Source organism: Molossus molossus, unplaced genomic scaffold (genome assembly GCF_014108415.1).
Source record: "Molossus molossus isolate mMolMol1 unplaced genomic scaffold, mMolMol1.p scaffold_m16_p_10, whole genome shotgun sequence".
Classification (NCBI taxonomy): domain Eukaryota; kingdom Metazoa; phylum Chordata; class Mammalia; order Chiroptera; family Molossidae; genus Molossus; species Molossus molossus.
Window position 1 is genome coordinate 77,885,951 of NW_023425345.1, and position 25,697 is coordinate 77,911,647.

At 50.1% G+C, this 25,697-nt stretch overlaps 2 protein-coding genes and 1 pseudogene across 2 annotated transcripts; all 3 read right to left on the bottom strand.

The window, feature by feature from the left end:
- Positions 1-555: 555 nt before the first annotated feature.
- On the bottom strand, positions 556-10,907 carry SOAT2 (sterol O-acyltransferase 2). The gene is made up of 15 exons (XM_036252349.1): positions 10,799-10,907; positions 10,251-10,306; positions 9,628-9,764; positions 9,217-9,276; positions 8,775-8,882; positions 6,083-6,359; positions 5,555-5,624; positions 4,945-5,029; positions 4,173-4,218; positions 3,865-3,994; positions 2,618-2,715; positions 2,107-2,205; positions 1,474-1,609; positions 810-955; positions 556-606 (listed from the first exon to the last, which is right to left on the bottom strand). Exons 1-15 carry the CDS (start codon positions 10,875-10,877, stop codon positions 556-558), a joined length of 1,578 nt encoding a protein of 525 aa, XP_036108242.1. The 5' UTR covers positions 10,878-10,907.
- Positions 10,908-12,519: 1,612 nt separating this feature from the next.
- Positions 12,520-17,654, bottom strand: IGFBP6 (insulin like growth factor binding protein 6). Its single transcript, XM_036252479.1, has 4 exons — positions 17,243-17,654; positions 14,277-14,416; positions 13,968-14,087; positions 12,520-12,850 (listed from the first exon to the last, which is right to left on the bottom strand). The coding sequence occupies exons 1-4, from the start codon at positions 17,571-17,573 to the stop codon at positions 12,728-12,730; spliced, it is 714 nt and encodes a 237-aa protein (XP_036108372.1). The 5' UTR covers positions 17,574-17,654; the 3' UTR covers positions 12,520-12,727.
- A 3,981-nt stretch (positions 17,655-21,635) lies between these two features.
- Positions 21,636-24,430, bottom strand: LOC118623770 (annotated as a pseudogene).
- Between the last annotated feature and the right edge of the window lie 1,267 nt (positions 24,431-25,697).

Consider the following 25,697-nt stretch of genomic DNA (forward strand, 5'->3'; position numbering starts at 1 on the left):
TTTTGGGGAGAGAGGAATGCAGAGAGAAGGTAAGGCAAAATGTCACTTAAGACCATCAGCCTCTCCTGCCACAAAGTCTTGTCTCAGCAGATACAACTCTTCAATAATGCCTGTCAAAAGCGGGCCTTCAGTAAATAATGAATGAATGAATAAACAAATGAGTGAATATAAAGAAACTCAGAGTTTATTATTGTATTGGAAGTACAAAAAAAAGAACAAAACCCTTCTCAGATCTTGATGGCCCTAGGTCTCTCTAAGTCATACCACATTCACCAAATATGTGATTCTCTTCAAGTCTCCTCAAGTCTGGACAGCATGGGTGGGAGGGGGCCTGGTGCCCAGTCTATGGGGAAGGAGACTCAAGAGCCACCACCATTCTGGGTCTGTGCTCAGCTGTCTACAGGCCCACAGATTGGAGTCCCTGGTGGGCTCATGCATGTTAGGACCCCTTGCCTCAGAGACAGGTCTTGGAGTGCAGAGAGATGAGCCATGATCCCAGGCTTTTTAGGCAAGGAACTTGGAGGTGTCATCAGGGCAGTGAGGGTGCCCTGACCTCTAGGTATGGCAGGACCAAGATCGAGGTGTCACCAGCTCCCAGAAGGTTGTCTGTGTCAGAGAAAGGTGACTTGAGTGAGGTCCCTCCCAGTGCCAACTCTTGCACCCAAAACATGGGAGCTTATCACCCCCAAACAAGGCCCTGGGTCCTGATCATAACTATTGAATTGGACAAAAATAGGGGGCTAGCTGTTTTGCAGGAGAAGCATGTACTCCTGAATGAAGACTTGAGTGTGGGTGTCATGGTTCCTTACCTGGGATAGGGGGCAGTGTCGCCGTGCATACCACTCCTGGCAGTACAGGCTAACCTGGATGCCCTGGCCCAGAAACAGCATGGTCCACATTAGCACATTCCATGCTGGGCCAGTGTGCCGGTCATGCATCATGAAGTTCATTGGTCCTGAGGCAGGAGAAAAAATTGTCACCCCAGCTCCAGATACCTGTCTGTACCTCGTGTCCCTGGCTGTTCTCCCCTGGGAAGATATGGAACAGAAAGGTAGGAAAAGATCTTGAACCCAGCTTCGGAAACCAACGGAGGTCTCATGTGGCTCATGTAAAACCAGGATTCCTCAGTTTACCCTTTAATATCCTAGATCTCACACTCAACCTCCACCAGTTTTCTTCCCTTCGTCTCCATGTGTGTCCTGCTCAGATGTTCCTCTCCAGCCAGAAATCTTCTCCTACACCCCCAGGATACCCCTTGCTGCCATCAGATGCTGCCTCCATCCCTGCTCCCAAGTCTCTCCCCACTCCAACTCTCACACACAACTCTCATGCCTTCTTTCAGGAGGCATGCTCATCCCCTTCTGTCTGGGGTGTGTGGCCTCCCCCATCAGTCTGGATTCTCCAGGAACAGTAGCACAGGCCTCCTCCCTCTGGAGGAATTCCCCTTCAGTGGCACACAGAAACCATGCTCACCTCCAATGACAAGGAAGAGTATCATCATGACAGGGTAGAAGAAGCCCAGGACAAAGCAGAAGATGTACTCATGGACGACTGCAGAGACCAGGAACACACCCAGCATGGCTGCCCCTCGGGCCTGGCCACCAAGGAGCTGGCAGGGACAGGGGGAGGAATGTGGGGTGACTGTACTTAGGATCCCTCCACAAAAAGCCCCCTCTTTAAGAAAGCCAGGAGAATATGAGGTGCAATGGAAAGAATATGGGATTTGGGGTCAGAAGGGCTGACACGTCTTATTTAAGAGCAGTTTATTAGCCCATTGGCTCTTAGATGCAGTTTTAAAAAGGGGATATAATAATATATCTCAGGGTTGTTGTTCAGATTAAATGTATGTAACAACTCTTGGTAACTGAAAATTTATATATGCATGTTCCTTAGGAAGGCAGAAAGGCCCTGTGGAGGGAGAGGAATTAAGAACAGGAAGGACGGAAGATGGATCACGAGATGAATTATCTGTCCATGGGGTTGGGTAGAATGGGGCAGATGGATGTCAAGGGACTCTTAGGTTGGATGGTACAGAGGGAGGAAAGGAGAGGCTGTCCCAGAGAGGTTCCACTAACTGTGGGAGCTGGGGGTCTGCAGAGCCCATACCCACAGCCCGTCTTGATACACATAGCTGTACAGCCAGTCGTGGACCACCACGTTCCAAGTGCGGTAGTAGTTGGAGAAGGATGTGGAGTTCCACCAATCCTGGGGAAGGGGAGGGGTCAGAGTGGGGCAAGGAGGTAGGCATCAGGCCCTGACCCAGCTGCTCAGCTTTTCACCCCTGCCCCCACCTAATGTCCTTTCACAAGGGCTGACTCCAGGCAAAATAGAGACAGCAAGCACTCTCCCAGCTCCCTCTTCAGGACCTGGGGTCCTTGCTTTCCCTGTTACTCCCCCTCTTTCTGAAACTCCCCTTCCATCCACACAAAAGCAGTTAGCCCTGGCTAGTCAGGAGGTGGAGGGGTGGCATTTTAACCACACCCAGAAGGGCGCATTTCTCATTGTGGGAGATTGACAGCACAGCTGAGGTGGCACCCAACATAGCCACCATCCTCCCCAGGTCCCTCCCAATCTCTCCCTGCCTCTAGCTCCCAAGTGGCCCAGGTCCAGGCCACACCCGGTAGAACATCCTGTCTCCAAATCGTAGCATCTCTGCGAAGGCGTTGAGCCAGCAGTGGAGGAAGGCAAAGAAGATGAGCAGCAGCATGAAGATGCCTGGCCAATGGGAACAAGGGGCTACAGGTTAGACTAACCTACCTGGAACCCCCAGGAAAACCTGAGGAGCCCTTGTCTAGCAACTAGGGCCTCAACCTTACCCATCATTTATTAGTCATTTACTAATTCATGCATTTATTAATTTATCCATTTGCTCATGAACCACATGCCAGAGATTGAAGATATGAAATGATTCTCAAAGCCCCTGGCCATTGAAAGTTCAGAGTTGTTGGAGAGAGAGGGGGAGGGGAGAGAGAGAGAGAGAGAGAGAGAGAGAGGAGAGACAAAGAGAGAGACATGTCCAACCACACATCAAGTTCAAATGTATTGGGAGTTAAGCATGGTGGCCATCAATGTGTTGGGGGTTTGTCATGGTAACTGATGGTTAAAAAGGGAAGGCTGCCCAGCCAGTGTGGCTCAATGAATTGAATGTCATCTCATGCACCAAGAGGTCACTGGTTCAATTTCTGGTCAGGACACATGCCCAGGTTGTGGGCTCGATCCCCAGTGGGGGGCATGCAGGAGGCAGCCGATCAATGTTTCTATCTCTCCCTTCCTCTCTCTCTAATAAATCAATGAAAACATATTTAAAAGGGGGGGGGCTTCCTAAAGGAGGGCCTCTCACATGGGCCTCTAAGAAGGAACTAGATTTCACAACTGGAAAGTAGTAAAAAGGCATTCATTCCAAGCTAAGGGATTCGTAGGAGCAAAGGCTTGGAGGCCTGAAAGTGCATGCTCTTCGGGGAATGGCTGGGCTTCTGGTGGGATGTGACACACAGGGAGGGCCGTGAATGCCAGGCCAAGGTTCAGATCTTATCTGGAGAGCTCAACAATGGAGAGTCACTGGAGCTTTTGAAGCAGGATCAGGAATGATTAATCTGTAGGCGGGAAGTTCATCTGGGCAGCAATGTCCTCCGGGGCAGATGGGAGAGGAAAGATTCAGGTGGGAGGGACACAGATTGGGAGGCTGATGTGGAAGGGGGGAGCAGATGGCAATCTGAACTGAGACCCTGAAAATGAGCAGTGACAGGAGGGGACAGAAGGGAAGGGAGATTCAGAGGAAGAAGGTAAAGAGCAAGGGGAGTGGGAAATTCCCAGCTAAGCCTTCCCAGAGCAAAGCCCTCTCCAGTCCTGCTTTAGTGGGCGTACCTGGCAGTGTGGCATGCATCACAGAGAGCACCAGGGCACGCGTGCTGAAGGGCTCCCGGCTCATATTGGCAAAGACAGGAACACAGAGGCGGCCCATGATGAAACAGGCATAGAGGACACAGCCCAGGGCCTGGAGAGGGAGTGGGAGACACTTAACCTTGAGAGGGAACACTGGCAGCTGTCCCTTCACTCTGGAATTGGACTTTGACCCAGCATCTGCCTTCTCTTCCCTCTGGCTTTCTCCGCCCCACTCCCAGAAATGCCCCCTTAGCCACCATGAGTCCCAGGTGGTCCACCCTTCTACTGACCTGGGCAAAGTTCTTGGCCACATAATTCCACCTGATGTTGGGTGTCCTGCAACAGCAATGGGAATGATATGTTTCCTGTTCCCTGCTCAGGCTGGGACCCAGGTTCTGGGGTCCTTTCTCCATAGCCCCTCAATTGCTCAGGCCTGGGAGGATTATCTGGGGAGATAGGAAACTGGAACACGTTGCACTTTCCATAGCAGAGATGGCAAATGAATTTTTAGCTTGCATGTCAACTAAGGTGACCAACCATCCGGAGTTTGCTCTGGATGGAGGGATTTCCCAGGACCTAGGGCTTTCAGTGCTAAAACAGGGACAATCCTGGGCAACCAGCACAGTTGATCACCCTCGTGTCACCATGGGTTGGGCAAGGAGAAGAGATAGTCTACCTGCCACTTCTTTCTTATCTCTGTGATGGGGATGCTTCCTGAGAAAGTATCTGGGGTGGCCTGGCTGGTGTGGCTCAGTGGTTGAGCGTCGACCCAAGCACCAGGAAGTCACCAGCTGGATTCCCGATCAGGGCACATGTCCAGGTTGTGGGCCAGATCCCCAGTGGAGGGCATGCAGGAGGTGGCCAATCGTTCTCTCTCATCAATGTTTCTATCTCTCTCTCCCTCTCTCTTCCCCTCTCTCTAAGGTCAATAAAGAAAAAAAAAATTTTTTTAAAGAAAAGAAACAGTATCTGGGGTGAGGCTAGGGACTTCAGGGCGAAGAGAGGAGGAGGGCAAGGTCCCTGATGGGCCTCAGCATTTGGGGAAAGGATGTAGGGTCTTACCTGGGGTAAGTCTCCCTGTAGATGAGTGTGGGGCAGAAGAGGAAATATAGGTAGCTGGAGAAACTGGGGGCCCGGACCCCCTCACCTGGGGAGGAATGAGAGGGGTCCATCAATGAAGGGGGAAGGGAGAGAGCGCAGAAGGCAGAGGTGAAGGAGGCTGGGACTAGGGTGTGGAGAGCCAGTTAGGACAGAGATGCTAGATATTGGGTCTAAGTTGGGGTGGGTGGTAAAACTGGGCAGGAGCTGAACCTGCTCTCTAATACCCCTTCTTACTTTTATTCCAGGCACCCCATTTGTGGGCAGGACCTGCTATGGCTGAAGCTCAACTTGGCCCCCAGAAGTTCCACTACCCATTCTCCCTCCCTCTCCAGGCCAGGCCCGGAAATGGGAAAGCACTAGAAGTTTTGGGCAACAGACTTGCCACTTCTCAGAGTGGGACCTGAGAATGCCTAATGTCTAAGGCCCACAGAGCTCAGTTGGAGGCCACAGCTGTGCCCAGTGGGCAAGGTGGGCTTAGGAAGTCAGAGCTTTTATGAGGATCCTGCCACCGCTGGCTTTATTCAATCAGCCAAGAGGCTGAGCTCACGGCAGCACGGGCTGAAGGCCTCACCTCCTCTGGCGTGAAGGATGTCAGGCACAGCCTCTCTCAGGAAGGAGTAGCTTTTCATCAGGAGTCTGACCTGAGATGGAGTGGAGGGAGGTTAAGTTGCTGTGTGGCTTAAAGCATATCACAATCTCTCTGTCCTCTCCTTTGACCAGGGGGAGGGAAGAGAGTAGGGAAGGAGAGAGGGAGAAAGGGAGAGAGAATAGAGCAGGCAGTTTGTAAAATCTGTATGGTCAGAGCACATACTTTATCTTTTTGTCGGATCACCTTATTGCTGGGATAAATCGAGGGTAAGGGGGGTAACGAAAAGACCAGCGTGGAGCTTTCCATTCGGTCAACCCCTTGTGACTCTCTGAGGAGTAAGATTATATTTGCCTAGCCCTGTCCATTTCCTCTACATTTCTTTGGAGCCTTCTGGTTCGCTCAATTCCTGGAAAAGTACTCCGCCCCTAGTAACTGGCTCCACCCCATCAATACTGTATGGAGTGCCTTCTCTCACCCGGCCTCCACCGCTCCCCGCCCCCCGCCCCTCACCTGCTCAAAGACCAGGACACAGCTGGAGGCTGGTGGGAGCTGATACTTTGCAGCCACGTGAACCGGGAGTATGCCAAGCACTGCGATGTGAGCGGCCAGCAGCATGCAGCCCAGGCCCACCCCCAGCGTCCAGGCCCCTCTAGCCTGGGGCCTCGCCCACAGCCAGAGGGCCTGGTAGGGCACCAGCAGAGTGCACAGGAACATGGGGACCCAAGTCATCAGAGCCATGGGCAGCTGTCCAAAGCTGAAGATCAATAGGTCGAACTCCAACATCAGCCTTGGAGTGGGGAAGGAGAGACAAAGTAGACAAATATTCAGCCCATTCTTTTCCCCATCTTCTGCAGCCAGAGCTCTTGGAAGATACCTTGCAAAGCTTGTGAGCTCCTCATCTCTGAAAGTGGTCAAGATGGCACCTCTGTTGCCTAGGACTTCTGGTGCAGGGTGTTGCCTGAGGAGACTCGGGAAATGGGTTTGCTTCCATATTGCTGTTAGAGCCCTCTGTGAATACTATGGTGTTGCAGAAGGGCTCTGTACTTTGCATACAACCGCTGTTAGGATAGGGGGTATTTACTGTTTAACTTTGATGTACTTTCTGAAGTGCCAGCAGGTTGTTGAGTGTTTTGTTTGCTTAGATTAGAAGTATATTGTTTTGCCCTGGCTGGTTTGGCTCAGGGGGGTTAGAGCGTCTGCTGGCGGACCAGAGAGTCAGGGTTTTTTGTATTGCCCTGGCCTGTATGGTTCAGTGGTTAGAGGGTCAGCTACACTCATGTGGATGTTTCTCTCCCTCTTTCTCCCTCATGCTCTATCTGAAGATAAATGCAAAAATGTTCTCATGTGAGGATAAAAAAATAAAAATAAATAAATAAGTAAATTAAAATAAAAAAAAGAGTGTCAGCCACACACTGAAAGGTAGCAGGTTTGATTCCTGGTCAAGGGCACATACCTGGGTCGCAGGTTTGATCCCGGCCTGGAGGCAAACAATTGATGTGTCTGTCTTTCATGGATATTTCCCTCTCTCTCTCTCTCTCTCTCTCTCTCTCTCTCCTCCCTCCCTTCCACTCTCTTTAAAATATAATCAATAGAAAATATATCCTCAGATGAGGATTAATAACAACAAAAAAAGAGTATACAGTTATACAGTTTTAACAGTGAAAAATTGCAAACAACTTACATGTCCATTAGGAAAGGACAAAATGAACCAAACCTGGCTTCTTCAGACTTTGCAGTCATTAAAAACAATGGAGTGACATGGAAAGATCTCTAAACCAGGTTGTTAGGGAGTGAAAGCAAAACAATAGGTGCAGTAAAGGTCTTACTCATGTAAAACCCTACAATATACATCTCTTTGGTTCTTATATACATATGGATGGAATACATGAAAACTGCTCTGGAGAGAAACTCAAAACTGTTGAAAATGTAAGTTCTGGGAAGTGGTCTGGGGTTGAAGGGGGTGGTCAAGAAGGGCTATAACTTTACATGTATTTGAACTTTTTACTGAGATTTGATTCTTCTAATACTCATAATTAGCAACAATTTACCACAAGGAAGTGGTATTGCTGAACTTGCAGATTCTTGGTCCTCTTTCTTTAACTGCTTCCTAAGCCCTACTTAGCAGAGGTGGACCTGCAAATACAGACCCCAGGGGTGTACAGCATCGTGAAGCTCATCCCCCAGAGCCTGTAGGGCTGTTCTCTGGGGGAAACAATCCACCAAGGCACTTGTGTGCGTGTCTGTCTTCCCCACAAGATTGAGAGTGCCTCATAGACAGGAATGGGGTCTGCCCCTTTTCTCTCTGGCCCCCAGGCCTTGTCCTTAGAAGATGCTCAAAGGAGGTTACTTGAGTTGAACAGCATTGACTTGGAAATAAGTGGGGTGGGAAGTGTGTGTACATGTGCACACACAATGCGTATCTGTCTCAAGATAAGAAGATTTCGAGCCCTGGCCGGTTTGGTTCAGTGGTTAGAGCGTCGGCCCATGGACCAAGGAGTTGTGGGTTCAATTAAGGTCAATGGAACGTACCTCGGTTGCAGTTCGTCCCTGGCCCTGGTCTGGGTCGTGCAGGAGGCAACCGATCAATGTGTCTCTTTCACATCAATGTTTCTCTCTCTCTCTCCCACTCTATCTGAAGATAAATGGAAAATATATCCTTGGGTGAGATTAAACAAACAAAAAAAAAGTTCACTCTCATTAAGGTGCTGTAAATGTGTTGAGAGCTAAAAATAATAATAATAATAAAAGTCCATGGTTGAGCATCTACCCATGCACCAAGAGGTCACTGGTTTGATTCCTAGTCAGGGCACATGCCCAAGTTGTGGGCCTGATCCCCAGTGAGGGGCATGCAGGAGGTGGCCAATCGATGTTCTCTCATCAATGTTTTTATCTCTCTCTCTCTCTCTTCTTTCCTCTCTCTCTAAAATCAAAGAAAAAAATTAAAAATAAAGAAAAAGAAGTATTGGACTGGCTGTCCCCAGAGTGGCTGACCCTGGGAGAACAGACCAAGCCCATTCAAGTTTGTGGAAGGAAGAAGCCACGAGCGTGTTTTAGGTGGGAATGTTGTTGAAAGCAACACTGATGCGTGTGCAACAATCAAAGGGGAACCTGTGCTCTCTTAGGCCAGTGGTAGGTGGGGCTTTGGGAACCCAAAGGGTCTGATCTGATCTGTGTGCCTACCCTGGGCAGCAGAGGAGCCTACCTGCCCTCATCAATGAAGTCAATGGCCAGGGTGCTGATAATGAAGACACACAGGCCGGCGATGAACATGTGGTAGATGGTCCGGAAATGCTGCACCTCCATCAGCTCACTGGAGGGAGAGGGGCCTGAATGTCCATGTGGAAGGGTCCTCAAGGTCATGTGGACTAGCTCAGGCGCTGTATACATGTGGGGACGGGGCCTAGTGATTGGAAATTCTAAGGGCTGGGATGCGACCAAAGCCCTTTCCATCCCAGACACTACTTATCCTGGTGGCCTTTCTTCCACAGTCACACCCAGGGCAAATGGGGAAACTGAACCTTAAAAGCCCTTTCCAAGTCCTCTCCCAAACCACCTAGAACCTGGGGGTGAGAACCGAGGTACCCTGGGCTCCCAACCATAGCCCTTTCCTGTCCTCCCACCGCCTGTCCTCATCCTCGACTTACTCAAGCAGGGACTTGCGGATGATAAAAACTTTCCGTTTCCTCAGGGATGGCTCCTGGGTCCTGAATTGAGATAGTTGTTCTGGGTCAGGACTGAAAGGAAGAAGGCAGTGGACAGAAGGCAGGGCCTTGCAGAAGATCGATACTTGGGCACCAAGGGTAGTAGTAGCAGAAGGCCAAGTCTAGGGCCATAGGGCAGGACCAGGCAGAAGGTCAGGGCCAGGGCAGAGCAAGGCTGGAGGTGGAGGTCAATGCCAGGAAGGCAGAGGCAATAAAAGGAGAAGAGGGAAGGTTGAAGTGAGGGTCACACCAGTGCTGGTGAAGGGCACATGAGATGATATTTATGGCTTATAATCCTACAGCGGAGGAGTCTGCTCCAACCATTCTTCAGCCCCTGGCTCCTCAGACTCTTACTTGTTTAGGGAATCTGGAGGAATGGTGGGCAGAGGTCTGCCCAGTGGTGGGTAGGACTGTATGGCCTCTGACATGGCTTGGTCCAGCAGCCCCAGCAGCTGTCTCTGTGCTTGCTCCAGCAGCTGCGTCTTCACAGCCTGCAGGACAAAGCAGGGCCCACCGACCCTCCATCCTCTCATTCACCCCACACTGACTGAGCTTCTCTCCATGCACACGAGTGCTAGGGGTAGAAAGCACAGTTCATGCCCATAAATTCCCCAATAATTGATCTCCCTCTGGCTCCCCAGGGCAGCAGTGACAATCAAGGAGAAACAGCAGTAGTGACATGTCCAGTCCCAACCTTGTCATCTCCGACTTGACTCTCTTCTGCCTGACCCCAGCCTTCCCTCTCCTGACCTCTAGCCCCACTAACAGAAGACTGTTCACTGGCTGACGCCTTTTGGCCCCTGCCCTGACGACCGAGCTGTGTTTCAAACCCCTTCATCTTAACCCTTAGCTCTAACCTGACCTGAGGGGCTTGAACCCAAGAACAAATTGTCTTTATTGCCAAACTAGTCTTCACCCCTACCTCCCTCCACTATGGGACCTGTCCATCGTGACCTCTGACCTCTGAGGTCCCTCACCTCCATATGTTGGATCCATTGCACCAGGTCAGGGCCTCTAAGCACCTCAGCGGTTCCTAAAAGGAGGGGTCAGAGGGCACACCCAAAGGGGAGGAGTTAGGGTCCTGCTGCCTGGTGTAAGCCCAGAGGCATCCTTTGCCAGGAAATACTTTCTGTGTGCTCAGCAGCCTCCCATACCCTCAATCAGAAGATACATTGTACGTGGGTGGGACAGTCAGAAGGGGAAGTTATTTTGTCTGGGAGTGAGGAGACCATTGGTAAGCAGGGAGCCTGGTGACACTACTGGAGAAAGGGTACTCAGGGAACAGGAAGCCTCTCGACTCACCCTCAGAGGTTAGAGAGTCAGAGAGACAAGGCAAGGCCACAGCTCTGAATGTCCCTTTCCCCCTCCATCTCCCAGCTGGGTGGTTAGGGGCAGAGGCCAGAGTCTGCCTTCCCAGGACAGCAGGAAGGGATTCAGGTAGAGAGCAGGAGCCAGCTCCCTCTCAACATGGCAGCCTCACCTCCAACCCCACCGGAGCTTTCTGCACTCCCATAGGGTGGCTCACTTCCTCCCGAGGCTGCGTCTTGCTGCTCTGTCCTTGGCCCCGTTCTCCTGCGCTGCAGTCGGGCTGCCCTTGGCACCATGATGTGAGTCTTGACTGGGCAGCAGGTGGCCTCTGCTGTTTCCTCCTTTCCTTCACAGCCTGCCAACCTGCTGAGTTCCCATCTCTCGGCTCAGCTGACAGCTCCAAAGATTAAAGTCCTTTCAGGAGGAGGGGGCCTCCAGGAACATGATAGGTTATCTTCCCAGCTACAGGCTCCGTGGGCTGTCGCAGGGATGGACTGGATGCAACCCCGCAACAGCCTAACCACTATGCAGATACCCAGCTCTGAGCAAGGGTGCTCTCCTCCGACAGGAATAGTGACTATGCATGTGGTGGGAAGGGGGACTTTGCCTCTCTGGGGCTTATCACCTAAGAGAGCATGGTTCACCTTCCCATCTCTTTCCCAGTAGGCTGAAGGTCAGGCCGAGTCAGAAACCTCTTCAGGTATCAGTACACCCAGCTCTCTTAAACCATGAGATAAGGTGTGTGAAAGAAACTTATCAATTTGAAAGCATTGTATGCATGTGATTTTTATTCTGATGGGGTTGACACCTGTGACAATTGTGTTGCTGTGGTCCCTCCAGGAAGTGCTAGGTGCAGTGTTCTTGAATGTCAGCTCTAGCATGTGGGCAAAACAAACACATATTTAGCACCTAAGGAATGCCAGGCATTGTCATATATGGAAGAACAAGATTTAAATCCTCCCTTGATCATTTCCTGGCTGTGTTATTTCAGGCAAATGACCCAAATATTTTAAGCTACAGTTTCCTCCTTTGAAAAACAGGGGCAACCGGCTCAGCGGTTAGAGCATTAGCCCTTGGACCAATGAGTCATGGGTTCGGTTCCGGTCAAGGGCACGTACCTTGGTTGTGGTTCATCCCTGAACCTGGTTGGGGTCGTGCGGGAGGCAACCAGTTGGTATGTTTCTCTCACATTGATGATTCTTTCTCTCTCCCCCCCACTCTATCTAAAGATAAATAGAAAAATATCCTTTGGTGAGGATTTAAAAAAAAACAAATAAATAATAATGTCCTTCCCTTTTCAGCAGGATGTAACAGAAGAGTAAGTACTTTGAGAGTTTCTCTTTGTTAGGTTCCTGCTGGAGATTAACTATTAATTCTTCCTCTCCCCTGTGTCCAAAGATCATGTTAGAAACAAAAGCACAGCCTCAGCCCTGGCCGGTTTGGCTCAGCAGTTAGAGCGTCGGCCTGCGGCCCAGAGAGACCTGGGTTCGGTTCCCGCTGAGGGCATGTACCTTGGTTGCAGTTTGTCCCCGGCCCTGGTTGGTCGCGCGGGTGGCAGCCACTCGATGTGTCCCTTTCACGTCGATGTTTCTCTCTCTCTCTCTCTCTTCCTCCCTCTCCCTCCCACTCTATCTGAACAAAAAAATGGAAAAATGTCCTTGAGTGAGGATTAAAAAAAAAGAGCACAACCTCAGTCCAAGGCCATGGGCTCAGTGTCTCCCTACCTCTATCTCCTGACCCCCTGAATTTCTGGTGGGTAGTTGGGAGAGGCTTCAGGGCTTGAAGCCTCTGCCAATAGCTGCTTCCTTCATTCCAAGTGCAGCGGGAAGGAGCAAAGGTAGTCCACAGGAAAGGAGAACTGCTATAGGGGAGCTTAAAGGGGGAGAGAGAAGGGGCAGGGGCTTCAGAAATGTGAGAGGCAGACATAGAGACATAAACCAGAGACCCCCAACACGGCTTTATTAACACCCCAAGCCAACACCAACAATCTTTCCATGTGTGATGTCCCAGGGATGAGGGGGACAATGGGGCAGGACCTGAAGGTGGAGTGTGGGACTCAGGGCGCTGAGTTACTCATTACTCAACAAATGACCCCATATGACAGCCCCATACTCCTGCCAGTGACCCTGCGGGTCACCACCCAGCCTTAGCCACTGCTCCCGGTGGAGCAGGGAGAGCCTCCATTGCTGTCTGAGGATGCTGGCAGGGGCTGGCCCATCCGATCCACGCACCAGCAGGGACCTCGGCGCTGCCCCTGGGAAGAGCGGCACTGGGGAGAGAGGCATACAGATCAGAGGCGAAGCCAAGGCTCCAACAGGAAGACGGGAGGGGTCCAATGGGTGGGGATAGGTTATTGACTCCTGAGTCTGAGTATGTAGAAACATCCAAGAGTTCTTAGGACCATGAGTACTGCTGGGTTCTCTTCCCTGGCTCCTCCTTCTCTCCACTCACAAGATTGTGCCCATTCTTCTAGGCCACAAAGTGTAGTTCCCAAACCAACAGCATCAGCATCATTAGGGATGGAGTTAGAAATGCAAATTCTCAACTCAGGCTGGTGTTGCTCAGTGGTTGGAGCATCAGCCCAAATGCCAAAGGGTCTCCATTTTTATTTCTGGTCAAGGTCAGGTACCTGGGTTGCAGTTCAATCCCTGGACCCAGTCAGATCATATGGGAGGCAACCAATTGATATGTCTCTCTCACATCAATGTTTCTCTCTCTCTCTCTCTCTCTCTCTCTCTCTCTCTCCCTTCCACTCTCTCTCTAAGAATCAATGGAAAAAATTATCCTCAGGTAAGGATGAACAAAAAGCAAACAAACAAACAACAAGAAATGCATATGCCCTGGCCAGTTTGGCTCAGCGGTTAAAGCGTCGGCCTGTGGTCCAGAGAGACCCGGGTTCGGTTCCCGCTAAGGGCACGTACTTTGGTTGCAGTTTGTCCCTGGCCCTGGTTGGTCGTGCAGGTGGCGGCCACTCAATGTGTCCCTTCATGTCGATGTTTCTCTCTCTCCCTTCCTCTCTTTCCCTCCCACTCTATCTGTACAAAAAATGGAAAAATATCCTCGGGTGAGGATAAAAAAAAAAAAAAGAAAAAAGAAATGCATATGATCAGGTTCTGTGGGTGGAACTCAACCACCTGTGTGTTCACAGCCCTCTAGGTGACTCTGATGCGCCTCACATTTGTGTACCTCTGAGTTAGGCGCATGCCTTAGGCAGTCTAACTCCTCTACTACAGTGTGTGGTTGGTTATTCTCTGTTTGTGTGGGCCCGGAAGTTGGGAGATCCTTAAAGGTAGGGCCAGTGTCTTATTTATGCAACTGTATGAGCCTCCCATCCCTGGTAGGAGCCTTGTACTGATGGACCAATGGGGAGAGAGGAATGGCCTCACCTGCCGCTTCCGGTAGAAGCCCCGATAGTCACAATTAGGCACGTAGAGGGTGTGAGAGCCTCGGAAGACTTCAGTCTGAAGTTGCTGTAGCACTGAGTCCAGATGTTTGCGGCATGGGCCCTGGGGGAAGGGAGAACAAGCAACTTACTATCTATCATTCCAGCTGAGCTCCACTGCACAGTCCCCTGGCCCCACCTGCCAAGCTCCCAGGGCTAACATGGGAGAATTCTCCGAGCACAAGGAAGCAGTCTCAGATGGCTATCTCCAGGGCTCCCCGCCCCTCCTGCTCCCTGTCAGCCCCAAACGCACCATCTCAGTGTCTTGGACACCCCCAGAATTGGGCCTGGAGGGAGTGGTAGAGGTCCCCGGGTTCCTCTGTTGGTCTCTGCGGTTCACGTCCTGTTGGCGAGTGGTCCCCACTTGGGGTTTACTCTCCTTAGGATTCTCCCCTATAGCCACAAGAGGATGGGGGAAGAAGAGGCCGGAAATCAGCCTGATATCAAGGGAAAGAGCCTCACTCACCCCTACCCCCTGAAGTGGGAAAGAGAAGGGCTTCTGGAGAGTAGAAGTCCACTGTTACCTTCTCCTGGCCTCAGCCTTTTTCTCTGACAAGTGCATTATTACCTTTCCTGACAACATCCCCAAACTAGTTTTAAGGCTTATAAGGGATAAACACTTTGGAAAGCAAAAATCACGAATAACAAATACAACTTTTGCCCCTTATCTGTAGTTTCACTTTCTGTGGTGTCAGTTATTTGCAATCAACTGTAGTCTCAAAATATTAAATAGAAAATTCCAACAATAAACAATTCATAAGTTTTATATTTCGAGTAGTGTGATGAAATCGCTCGCCCTCTTGCTCCTTCCTGCCTGGGATGTGAATCATCCGTTGTCCAGCGTCTCCACGCTGTCTATGCTCCCCATACGTTAGTCACTTATTAGCCATCACTGCTATCAGATCAATACTCACGCTACCTCAGTGCTTGTGTTCAAGCCACCCTTATTTTACTTATTAATAGTCCCAAAGTGCAAGAGTAGTGATGCTGGCAATTCAGATATGCTAAAGAAGCCAGGAAGTGCTGCCTTTGAGTGAAAAGGTGAAAGTTCTCAGTTTAATCAAGAAAGAATGAAAATTGTTTGCTGAGGTTGCTAAGATCTACAGTAAAATGGATCTTCTTCCCAGAAATTGTGCGGAAGAAACTCATGAGGGCTTTGCTGTTGCATCTCAAACTGGAAAAGATATGTCCACAGGAAGTGCTTAGTTAAGATGGAAAAGACATTAAATTTGTGGGTAGGAGACACAAACAGGAAACACGTTCTCTGGTTCGCAGGCCGACGCTCTAACCGCTGAGCCAAACCAGCCAGGACTGGAAACGCGTTCTGATCGAAGGCAATGTGTTGCAACAAAAACACAGTAAGCCTTATATGAAGACTTCAGCAAGGGAATCCCCTGATACAAGTGACGCTAAGACATTTACTGAGGGTAAGGGATGGTTACACAGATTCAGGACAAGGTTTGAACTGAAACGTATAAAAATTATTGGGGAGGCTGCATCTGTTGGTGTAGAAGCTGCTGCCACATTTCCCGCTGAGTTGAAGAAGCTGATTAGGGTTTGGTATTGCCCTCAGTTTCAGTCATCCACTGGGGTCTTGGAACATATTCTCTGGATGAGAGGGGACTACTGTACATTGAGAGGCCTTGGGGTGGGGTGAAAGACCTGGCTGTTTTACCAGAGGCCAGCAGGGGGTGCACCAAGCCAGGGAGATGGGGCAGAGGAGCAATGGGTGTGGGAGGGGTCAACATCCACCCAAGTGGAATGTGTGTCCCTGCTGTGACCCTGTTGTGACTCAGCCCACTTCTCCCATGCCTGAGATGTGGTTACTTTTGGGACAGTAGGGGCCTCTCCCTTTGCCTTAGCCCAGCTCAACCCTAGTTGTCCCAGGCACCTGTGCTATTCTGTCCTTAACAAGGACCAGCAGAAGGCAGGTTGCAAAGGTGCAGGAGTGAGGGCCTTTCAACCTGCAGGTCACTCCTGGCTCTGGGGAAGTTTCATATATGGTGTCTGTGGGGCCTGAGGCAGGCTCAGTATGGAATGAGATGAGGACATAAGTTAGGGTGCGAGGGCGAGGGGAAGGCAGGAAGCGGGGCATAAACTGCTTGGACTTCACCCAGCTGAACAATAGATCCTATGACCCCTGAAGGGATTGTCTCTCCCTCTCTGTGCCCAAAACAAGCTCTGCTTACGGGCCCAGTCCTCAGACAGAGAGAGTGCCCTCCTCCGCCTGCTACTTACAGCTGGAGCCACTTCATCTGTGGTCCCAGTGTGATTCTCCCTCCTCAGCTCTTACCCCTCATTTCCTCCATTTAACATCCAGACTATGCTCCTACTGCCTCCTCTGACCCACATCGACCACCCCTTTTAGGAGGACCCCTAGCGGCCTGGACGCTTGCATCTGGGACTGAAAGGAACTCCAAGTTAATTTCCCATCCCTTCCTATGGAAGAAACCGGAAGCTCAGATGCCCCTGAGGTGGGGAATGTTTGCATTTCCTGCCCTCCCCAGCTCCCTGATGCCCCCCATCTTTCAGTTCTGACTCACTTCTGTCCCACCCACCCACTGACTCAGCCTTCTATTCTCCACTCTGGGGTGGGGTGGGTGGCAGCTTTAAATCATAACCCTGAGTTGGCAGATTTCTTCTTTTCCCACCTCTAGTCTCCATCAGCAGGACCCCAGCACCTACCCTCTGACCCTGGTGTAGTCTGAAACAACTCCGGATTGAGGGTATCTTGTGTTCTAGGCCCCACGTTCAGGTGCTTTGGACACCCCAATATTGAAAGGAGAGGAGGAGATATTTCTCAGTGCATGCAGGTTTGGGGAGTCTAGTGTTCCACTCCCTCTTCCTCCAAGCTGAGAACATCTGGGTCCCTTCTCCAACGTGGGGGTCTAGCAGTGAAGGAGTTGGGCTGCTGTGGCATACATATAGCATGGCCACAAACCCCTCCGTCTCCCCATGTCTTTCACCTCAAGAGAAATTAACAGAGGAGCCAAAAAAGGTTGAGAGCTCAGACACCTCCCTGCTTTATCCCCAGGGCCCCTAGCTGCACCCCAGCCTTCTAGCTGCACCTACCCCTTTACCCCTCTAGCGTACCCCCCAGGGTTGTGGGAGTAGACGCGTCAGTGGAAGGACCCAGAGGCTTGTAGGGTTGCGCGCGCCCACCTCTCCAGGACCCTGCCTGAGAGAAGCGGGTCTCACGTGGACGGGGTGCGGACTCACCCGTGGGCGCGCGCGCCGGGCGGCAGCGGCCTCGGCCCAGCAGCAGCGCCCGCAGAGGAGCCTCCTCTTCCTCCGGCGGCTGGCACTGCAGTCCTGGGGCGCAGTTAGGGGTGTAGACCCCGCACTGCTGCCCCTCCCTCCTGAGGCAGCCCCCAGCTTCCGCACAACCCTCTGCCGGCTGCCCCGCGCCCTCCTCTTCCACGCAGCCCCCTGGACAACCCGCTTGCACCCCCTGCCTGCAGCCTGGGCACCGTGCCAAGGCGCCTGCAGGGCGGGCAGCGAGCAGCAGAGTTAGCAGCAGCAGTGGTGGCAGCAGTCTGTGGGGGGTCATGGTCGAGATTTTTGCTGGGTCCACTCCTCCCAGAGCAACCGTAGCGCAGCTGCTGCCTGCCGCCGCCCCTCTGCCTTAAATAGCCGCGGTCAGGGGCCGGCCCTTTAAGAGCCAGGTGAAGGGGGGTGTGGGGGAGAGGCATTCCCTAAACTGGGTGGGACTGCAGAGGCTCCCCCCCAACCTGGGTCCTCCCCACTCTTCTTCCCCGCTCTCGTCCCAGTTTCTGTTTACTTCCAAATTACTCTGATTTTTCTTGCTTTGTTCCCGGGAATCTCGCCCGGAATTTGGAAGAAGGGCAGTTGGCCCGAGGGCCTGGAGGACGGGGAGGGGTGAAAAGAGGAGAAGACGGCAGTTGGGATGAAGGAAAAACCTGAAATCCAATTAGTGCAGGGAGATACCGGGGAGTCGGGGACTCTGGCGGAGAGTAAGACGATTGGGTGTAAAAGTGGACCGAGAAGGGATGGTGTGGGGGGGTCATGAGAGAGCTGGGGGTAACTGAAAATAGAAAAGAAGCCGAGAAGATGGATAAGCACCGACTGCTGATGGGAGAAAGTAAATTAAGGGCAAGGAGCGGAAGAGCACTGCTAGGGGAGGGGAAGAGAAGCTTCCTGAAATGCGACTGTGGGATAACAGGTGTCAGGGGGCCAGACTGTGCTACGATGATAGAAGGGGTTGGCGGGCAAGGGGTGAGGTGAGGAGGCACACCTTGAACGAACCCTCAGAAACCCTAATATTGTGGTGGGGCCACGGGAGTCTGGAAGTATTGCGGAGGGGCGAATGTGCCCGGGTGCGAACTGGCTGAACACCTGGGAGGTGGGGATTGGCCATTTGAAATTATGGGGAGTGGGCAAAAGTTAAAGAACCCATACTCTGGGTGCTCTTGGGAACAGTTGCCAGAGAGTAGGACACCCCAACACCACCACCCTCCCTCCCCTCATTCAAATCAGCCTATCCTCCATTCTTTTTGTCTCAGAACCTGTCTCATTCTGTCCCTGCCCAGTATCAACCAGTGGGTTATCTGGACTCATCAGGCTGTGCTATGCCCAGGGCTGTCCCATGGTGACTGTTCTGGGTATTTCTGTCTGCCTGCTCAAGTGTCTTCACTACACAGCTCTGTCTCCTCACCCACCACTGCCCTTACCCATGCGCTAACCATCCCCAACACTCCTGGCCCAGCCTTCCTTCCTAGAGGGAGGAGGAAGGACAGTTTCCTTCAGCAACCCACACCCTTCTGGCTCTGGGTTACGAAACAGCCATCTCAGACTTTCCTAAAACAAGGGCTCTGGACAGTAACTAAATTTAAATTCTGGGCCTCCAAGCAAGAATGTCAGGGCTTCCTGAACTTTTGGGTAAATACAAAATAAAAGAACCTCATTCCCAGCACTGCCCTCCAGGCCTACCCTGGGACCCTAGAACCCACATTTGGGGAGTAGGGTCCTCCAGCAGCCCTGAGACACTGATGCAGATTGGACAGGTAGGGAGAGTTTGGGGGAGTGGGAAGAGGTAGCTCTCCTCCACTCTGCAGAGGCTCTGTGACCTCCTGCCCCAAGCTCTGACCCCAGGGTGCAGAGCTCTGTCTTGTCCCGATATCCGTATCACTTTATTTTGCTCTGCACATAGTTCTGGCAAGGGCTTTTCTTTTGGGCTTCAGTTCCTAGCTCCTGAGTAAGACAGAAAGGCCTGTGAGAAGTTGGGATGGGGATGAGATGGCCGTGTTCCCTGCAGGATCTCAGTGTGGCTTTTTAAATGTGTTTGTGGCCTGGCTCTTTTGCTCAGTGGTTAGAGCATCGGCCTGCAGACACAAGGGTTGCCAGTTAGATTCTGGTCACGGGTTAGATTCCATACCTGGGTTGCAGGTTTGATCCCCAGCCCTGGTCAGGGTAGCGAGGGAGGCAACCAACCAATGTGTGTGTGTCTCTCTTCCTCCCTCCCTTCCACTTTATCTAAGAATTAATGGGAAAATATCCTCTGAGGACTTCCGGTCAAGATGGCGGCGTAGGTAAATGCGGTACTCACCTCCTCCCACAACCACATCAAAATTACAACTGAACTTCAGAAGAAACATCCTTCAGAACCGCCCGAAATTGAGCTGACTGGAAGTCCTACAACTATGAAGTTAAAGAAGCCACATCGAGACTGAATGGATCGCAAGTGGTACCTCCATCTTTGCTTCACCCTCTTCTGACCTGAATTCTCATTCAGTTGTGGAACTGGCATACCCAGTAAGCACCCAGTCATATGGAACCTAAGAAGTTGTTTTTCACTTCTATGTTAGGGATGAACTCATCAGACGATGAGAATCCTCAAACACAGAAAGGGTGTTCAAAGGTTATCTTATCTTACCAATTTGGTTTACCACGTAAAATACATAACACTCAATAAATGCCTTTTGATTTATTAAAAAAAAACAAAACACAACAAACAAACAAAAAAGAAAATATCCTCAGGTGAGGATTAACAACAACAACCAAAAAGTGTTTGTACTCCTCCTTTGTGGGTTATATTTGCAAAAAAGTCCAATACTCTGCTAGCCTCTCACATCTATCACTCTCTTCTCAATACTCCCTTCGCAAACTCCCCCTCCCCCCTGCCACATCTCTACCACCACCACCACCACCCCTACAGATTTCCCCTGTTTAATGCTCCCATCTGCCCAGCTTGGACCCTCCCTGCAGCCTAAACTGGGTTGCACAATCCAGTATCAATCACCACCCCAGCACTGCACTTCCCCTTCCCCATCCCTCCAGCATGGAAGTCCAGAGCTGTATGCTGTCAGGCTCTTTCTTGCAGACTGAGACTCATGAATTTTGCTTCTCTTCCCTTTGGGATGCCCTTCACCTCAGCATCCAGAGTAGGGATCTGAAGCACATAGTGGGCACTCAGGATGGAGTGTGGGCCAAGGTGCAAACCCCTGGGAATCTGTCTGGCCTCTGGGTGAGAGGAGTTTGCTGAAAGCTTCTGCTAGGGCTGTGAAAAGGCTAGACAGCTTGGACTTTTACTTAGGCTTTTCCATAAATAAACTCTGCCTGGACTTCCTCCTCCTTTTGTATGTAATATTCTGTTCTCCTGGTCCCTTATGTTCTGTATCTCGCACCCAGCCTCTCCCTCCAAATCCATGGCAGCTCTAGGAAATGACTTCCTTTTGAGAATAAGGCTATAAAGGAGGGAGCCTGGCTGCCTGGACTCTTTTGATCTTGAGTCTGAGGAAAGACAAATGGTGGCATAGTCCATAGACAAACAAACAAACAAACAAACAAACAAAAAAAAAAACAGAGAGAAGGCTCAAGAACCACATCATGACATGCACTAAGTATGGTGTGGGCCTGATGGGAACTGTTGTGATAATCTCAGCAGGTCTCCAGCCTCTGTTTCTGCCATCTGTCCCATATACAACCTCCCACTTTGTCCTTGCGGGGCAAGTCTTGCTACTGTGATCTCTCAAAGGCCTTTGGTGGTACTCCATACCCCCCACCCCCCAGAACCTATGCTTCCATCTGGCATTCGTGGCCCTGTAGACAATGACCCTGGAAACACACCAACTTCAACCAAATTGGTTGGATCACCTTCCCTAGAACACCTGGCAGTTTCCCATCTCTGGGCCTGAACTGAAATAAGGGGAAGTAAAGGTGTAGCATAGTTGGTGCTCAGATATAATTTCTTTCCCTGGACTCCCAAACTCTCAGCTCACAAGGACTAAACCTTCCCTATACTCCCCTCACTACAAATCAAATTCTGCCATCTCTTCCCCTACCTGCTCTGCCAGCTCTCTGCCCTTCTCTGAGTTCATCCACATTATTTTGTTGCTGTCTTATGTTTTTGTTTATCTTTTTTGTGTGTCTTATTTTTCCAGTTAGAATGTGAGTGCTTTGAGATCAGGGGCCCCACACCTTCTTCATCTCCGGGCCCCCAGCTCCCGACCCCATAAGGAGTTTGGAATTGATACAAGTAAAGGTTAGTGTTTTTGGTGGGAGCAAAGGCAGCCTTGGGAAAGGGCATTGAGAGGTAAAGGGAGTACATTCCAACTTTTCTTTTTTTTTTAGAAATTGTTTATTTCCATCACCCTTATTTCCATTCCGTTAAGAAATTGTGGAAGAACAGCTTAAGACCTTCAGTGGTTGTTCCTACCCATTCAGTGGCCTGAGCAGTGGGGGCTGCAGACCAGTCTTCAGTGGCAGGCTGAGCACTCCAGTCTTCAGTAGGAAACTACTGTCTGGGCACAGAGGGCACCTGCGCCCTCAGACCAGGCTGCCACCTCTGGCTGAGCAGTGAACTCGGGAGCTGGAGCAGTCCATTCGCCCTGAAATTTCTCCTTGGTCACAGCCTGTCCAGCAGTGGCCTGCTCTTCCTTTTCAATCTCTTCAGGATCTCTGTAGAAGTAAAGATCAGGCGTGACCTCCCACGGGTGTTCACCGGAGATGGTGCCACGCATGCCCAGTACTTCCCGGGCCAGCATTCACCACATCAGGCCCCCTGAGTGAGCCCCCTTGTTGTTGCAGGGATGGCAATGTCCTCGTAAAGCAGAGGAGAGTCTGTGTTACCCAGAGCAGTGGTCGGCAGGTTAACATAAGACGCCTCTGTGAGAGGCTGCTGGTCAGCCCTGGGATCAGTAACCACCAGCAGTCTCGGCTCCCGGAAGGCTTCCTGGATCCGGTTGGTGAAGGTCCCAGAAGCGAAGTGGCAGCAATAGGAGTGGCTCCCGTGGCAGCAGCGAACTTCAGCGCAGCTCGCTGGCCCGTGTTCCTGGACGATATGACACCGGCATCAGTGGGGTTTTCAATGGCACCAATGGCACGAGCTGCCAGCAGGAGCTTCTCCCAGGTTCCCTTCAGATTTATAATGCAGATGCCATCACTGTTCCTTTTGTAGATGTACTGTTCCATTTGGAAGTCAAGGTTGGTGCCACCTAAGTGGGTTCCTGCTGCAAGGAATTCGAGGACATCCTCATCTTTCATTGGCTGGACATCCAGGGCTCCGGACACTGTGAAAGTTTCTCCTTAAGTTATGTGGAAAAGAGGACAATGCCTATGGGACCCTCTCTGGGTATCCAGAAAGGGCCAGCTCCTCTTCAGGCTCCCTCAGTGTTCTGTATTTCTGAGTGATCCCAGCCCCCAAGTGAAACCAGGCCCCAAGATAAGTCAAATAGGGCTTCCTGGAGAATAAGCCTTTATAATAGAGTTTGGGAGAAGAGATAAGTATGGTTGAAGAGAGGGGAAGGTGGAGGGCGTCTCAGGTAGGAAAACACATCTTTGTGTAACAGATATGAAGGTAAAATATACGTGTTTGTTGACCCATGTTTAAATACATGGGTCAACATACATACTTATTTTACCTAATTCTGTTCACTGAGAGGTCCTAGGAGCAATGACACCCCAAAAGCAGTGAGGGCTTCTAGAACCTAGATCTTAGTTTCCAAATACCATTCTCCAATAAAAGGAAACAGAACTCCTTCCAGAAACAGCTGATCTTAGGCCTGAGGCAGGGCAAAACAAAATGGGCTGGAGCATCTTGTAGAACTAGAAAGTAAGGAAGCATTCGGAAAACAAAAGGATGCCCTTGCTGGTTTTGCTCAGTGGTTAGAGCGTCGGTCTGCGGTCCAGAGAGACCTGGGTTTGGTTCCTGCTAAGGGCATGTACCTCCGTTGCAGTTTGTCCCCGGCCCTGGTTGGGTCGTGCAGGAGGCAGCCACTTGATGTGTCCCTTTCACGTTGATGTTTCTCTCTCTCTTCCTCTCTCTCCCTCCCACTCTATCTGAACAAAAAGTGAAAAAATGTCCTCGGGTGAGGATTTAAGAAAAAAGGATGGAAGCATATCAAAGAGGCATAAGAACCAAGCTAAAAGAGCTCCCAATGGTCAAAGCTATAACAATTTGTGCAACAAAATTAATAGTATTGGGTTAAATAAAGTATAAAATAAATATACATGTGTGCATACTGATAGTTTGTGAGGGCTGCTGTAACAAAACACCATACATTGGGTGGTTTAAAGCAACAGAAATGTATTGTTTCACAGCTTTGAAGGCTATAAGTCCAAAATCAAGGTGCTAGCAGGGGCATATTCCTTCTGACACTCTGGGTAGAACCCTTTCTTGACTTTCCCTAGCTTCTAGTGGTCATCATCAATCCTTAGCCATTCCCTGAGCTGAGGATACAGAAATAAGTAAGACATGGCTTCTGCTTCCAACAAGATCACAGTCTAGTAGAGAATAGCCACATAAACTATTGATGGTAATAATCATAATAACAACAATAATAATAATAACTAACATTATATAATACTTTCCATATGTCAAGAACTGTGCTAAGTACTTTACATTTAATTCTCACTATAAATTTATAAGGTGTGTCATTTTATTCCTTCCATTATTCTTCCCATAGGAGAGCACTGAGACATCAAAGAGAGCAATGATGGGGCAGCGTTTGGAACCCAGATTTCACTTGAGCCCTCTGTGACCTGCCTCACTGTCACCAGCCTCCTACTAATCATTTTGGGGAGTATTGTTGGATGTCTTTGCTTAGTATCATCTGCTGGGCAAATCTGTTTCCAAAAGGCCTCTTAATGGGCTGTGGGTTGTTGCTCTCAAGGGCTTTTAAATATGATTATGTACACTGGGAAAAGGGCCATTCCACAGAGCATCCATGGTTACATTCTGAACCCTTTGTATGTTGCAGTGGCTAACATAGCCATCAGAATAGTAGGCATCAGAAGGAAGAATATGGGAAATAACCAGAAAACATTTCTGAGAGTCCTAATGGAACTTTCTACCTGTCATTTCAAACTCAGCACATCAGAAACTGTACTTATCATCTTCTCCAACAAACCATTCCTCAGCTTTCCTATTTTGGCTACTGGTCTCATCATTCTCCCAATTTTCCCATGATATTACCTATTCCTGTTTATCAAGGAGCTCACAGTCTCCAGAGAAAACATAAAAACAAATCAACAATGACACTATATAAGGATAAGAAGGCTCAAGGGCCAAGTGAACACAGAGGAAGGAGAATTTAAGTTTGCCTGAGAGAATCAAATAAGGCTGCACAGAGGAGGTGATGCTTTGGTTGATTATTACGAGGAATAAAAGTTTGTGAGGGAGGGGACTGAGGGGAAGGGTTCTAAGCAGAGGGAGCAGCACCTGTCTCTAACAAACACATGGCTGTTTATCATGTGTCTCTTCTTTTTTTTAATCCTCATTTGAGGACATTTTTGCATTTATTTTCAGATAGAGCAGGAGGGAAAGAAAGGGGAAGAGAGAGTGAGAAACATCGATGTGAGAGAGACTGGTTGCCACCCACACAACCCCAACCAGGGCCAGGGACAAACTACAACCGAGGTATGTGCCCTTAGCGGGAACTGAACCCGGGACTCTCTGGTCCGCAGGCCGACGCTCTAACTGCTGAGCCAAACCGGCCAGGGCTCACGTGTCTCTTCTTAACACCTCTTATAGTTTGTCTTGTATTTCTAGCAGCTTTTCACATACTATATCTTGTCTGCTTTTAACTGGTTTATGAACACCTTTAGGATAAGGGCCACTTCCTCTAGTTCCCCTCTGTAAAATGGAAGTTGCAATACCTACTTTCCAGAATTGTTATGATTGTTAGGGATAATTCATGTGATGTACATGCTAGGCACTCAATAATTTTTTTCTATAATGAATGATGGAAGTGTTTAACTCAGTTCCTGGCACACACTAAGGTACTCAGTATTTGTCGAATGAATGATCCTACCCTGGTTCAAATTTGTTGTGTCCACAGCTGGAGCTCTATGCTTTGGAGGGCCTTGTTGAACTGGAAAAGATCCAGAGAAACACAATTAGCAAGGTAGGATACCAGCCTGTGAGAACTAACCAAACAGGTGAGGGCTCTCAATCTGAAGAGGAGGCAGAGATATTCAGATTCAACTCAAGTTCACTAAATGTTTATTTATTTTTTGCATAATTCTCACACTGTTTCATTAAGATATCCAGATAAGAAGACATATTCAGAGAAGTTAAATACCTGGCAAAGCCCACACAGGTAGGCGGTGAGATCCACTGGATTCCAAGTTCAATGTTTTTTCACTTCAACATAAAAACTTTCATGATGTAGAAAAACATTAAGAATTTAGATAAGTTAGCCCTGGCCGGTTTGGC

Excerpts from the sequence above, each read along its gene's own strand:
- IGFBP6 (XM_036252479.1), bottom strand. The coding sequence starts at position 17,573 with ATGACCCCCCACAGACTGCTGCCACCACTGCTGCTGCTAACTCTGCTG. Across the intron at positions 14,417-17,242 it reads CCCGGCGCGCGCGCCCACGG|GGGAGAATCCTAAGGAGAGT; the intron begins GTGAGTCCGCAC and ends TTGTGGCTATAG. Across the intron at positions 12,851-13,967 it reads GCTTCTACCGGAAGCGGCAG|TGCCGCTCTTCCCAGGGGCA; the intron begins GTGAGGCCATTC and ends CTCTCTCCCCAG.
- SOAT2 (XM_036252349.1), bottom strand. The coding sequence starts at position 10,877 with ATGGTGCCAAGGGCAGCCCGACTGCAGCGCAGGAGAACGGGGCCAAGG. Across the intron at positions 5,030-5,554 it reads CATCCTTCACGCCAGAGGAG|GTGAGGGGGTCCGGGCCCCC; the intron begins GTGAGGCCTTCA and ends ATTCCTCCCCAG. Across the intron at positions 3,995-4,172 it reads TGGCCAAGAACTTTGCCCAG|GCCCTGGGCTGTGTCCTCTA; the intron begins GTCAGTAGAAGG and ends CTCCCTCTCCAG.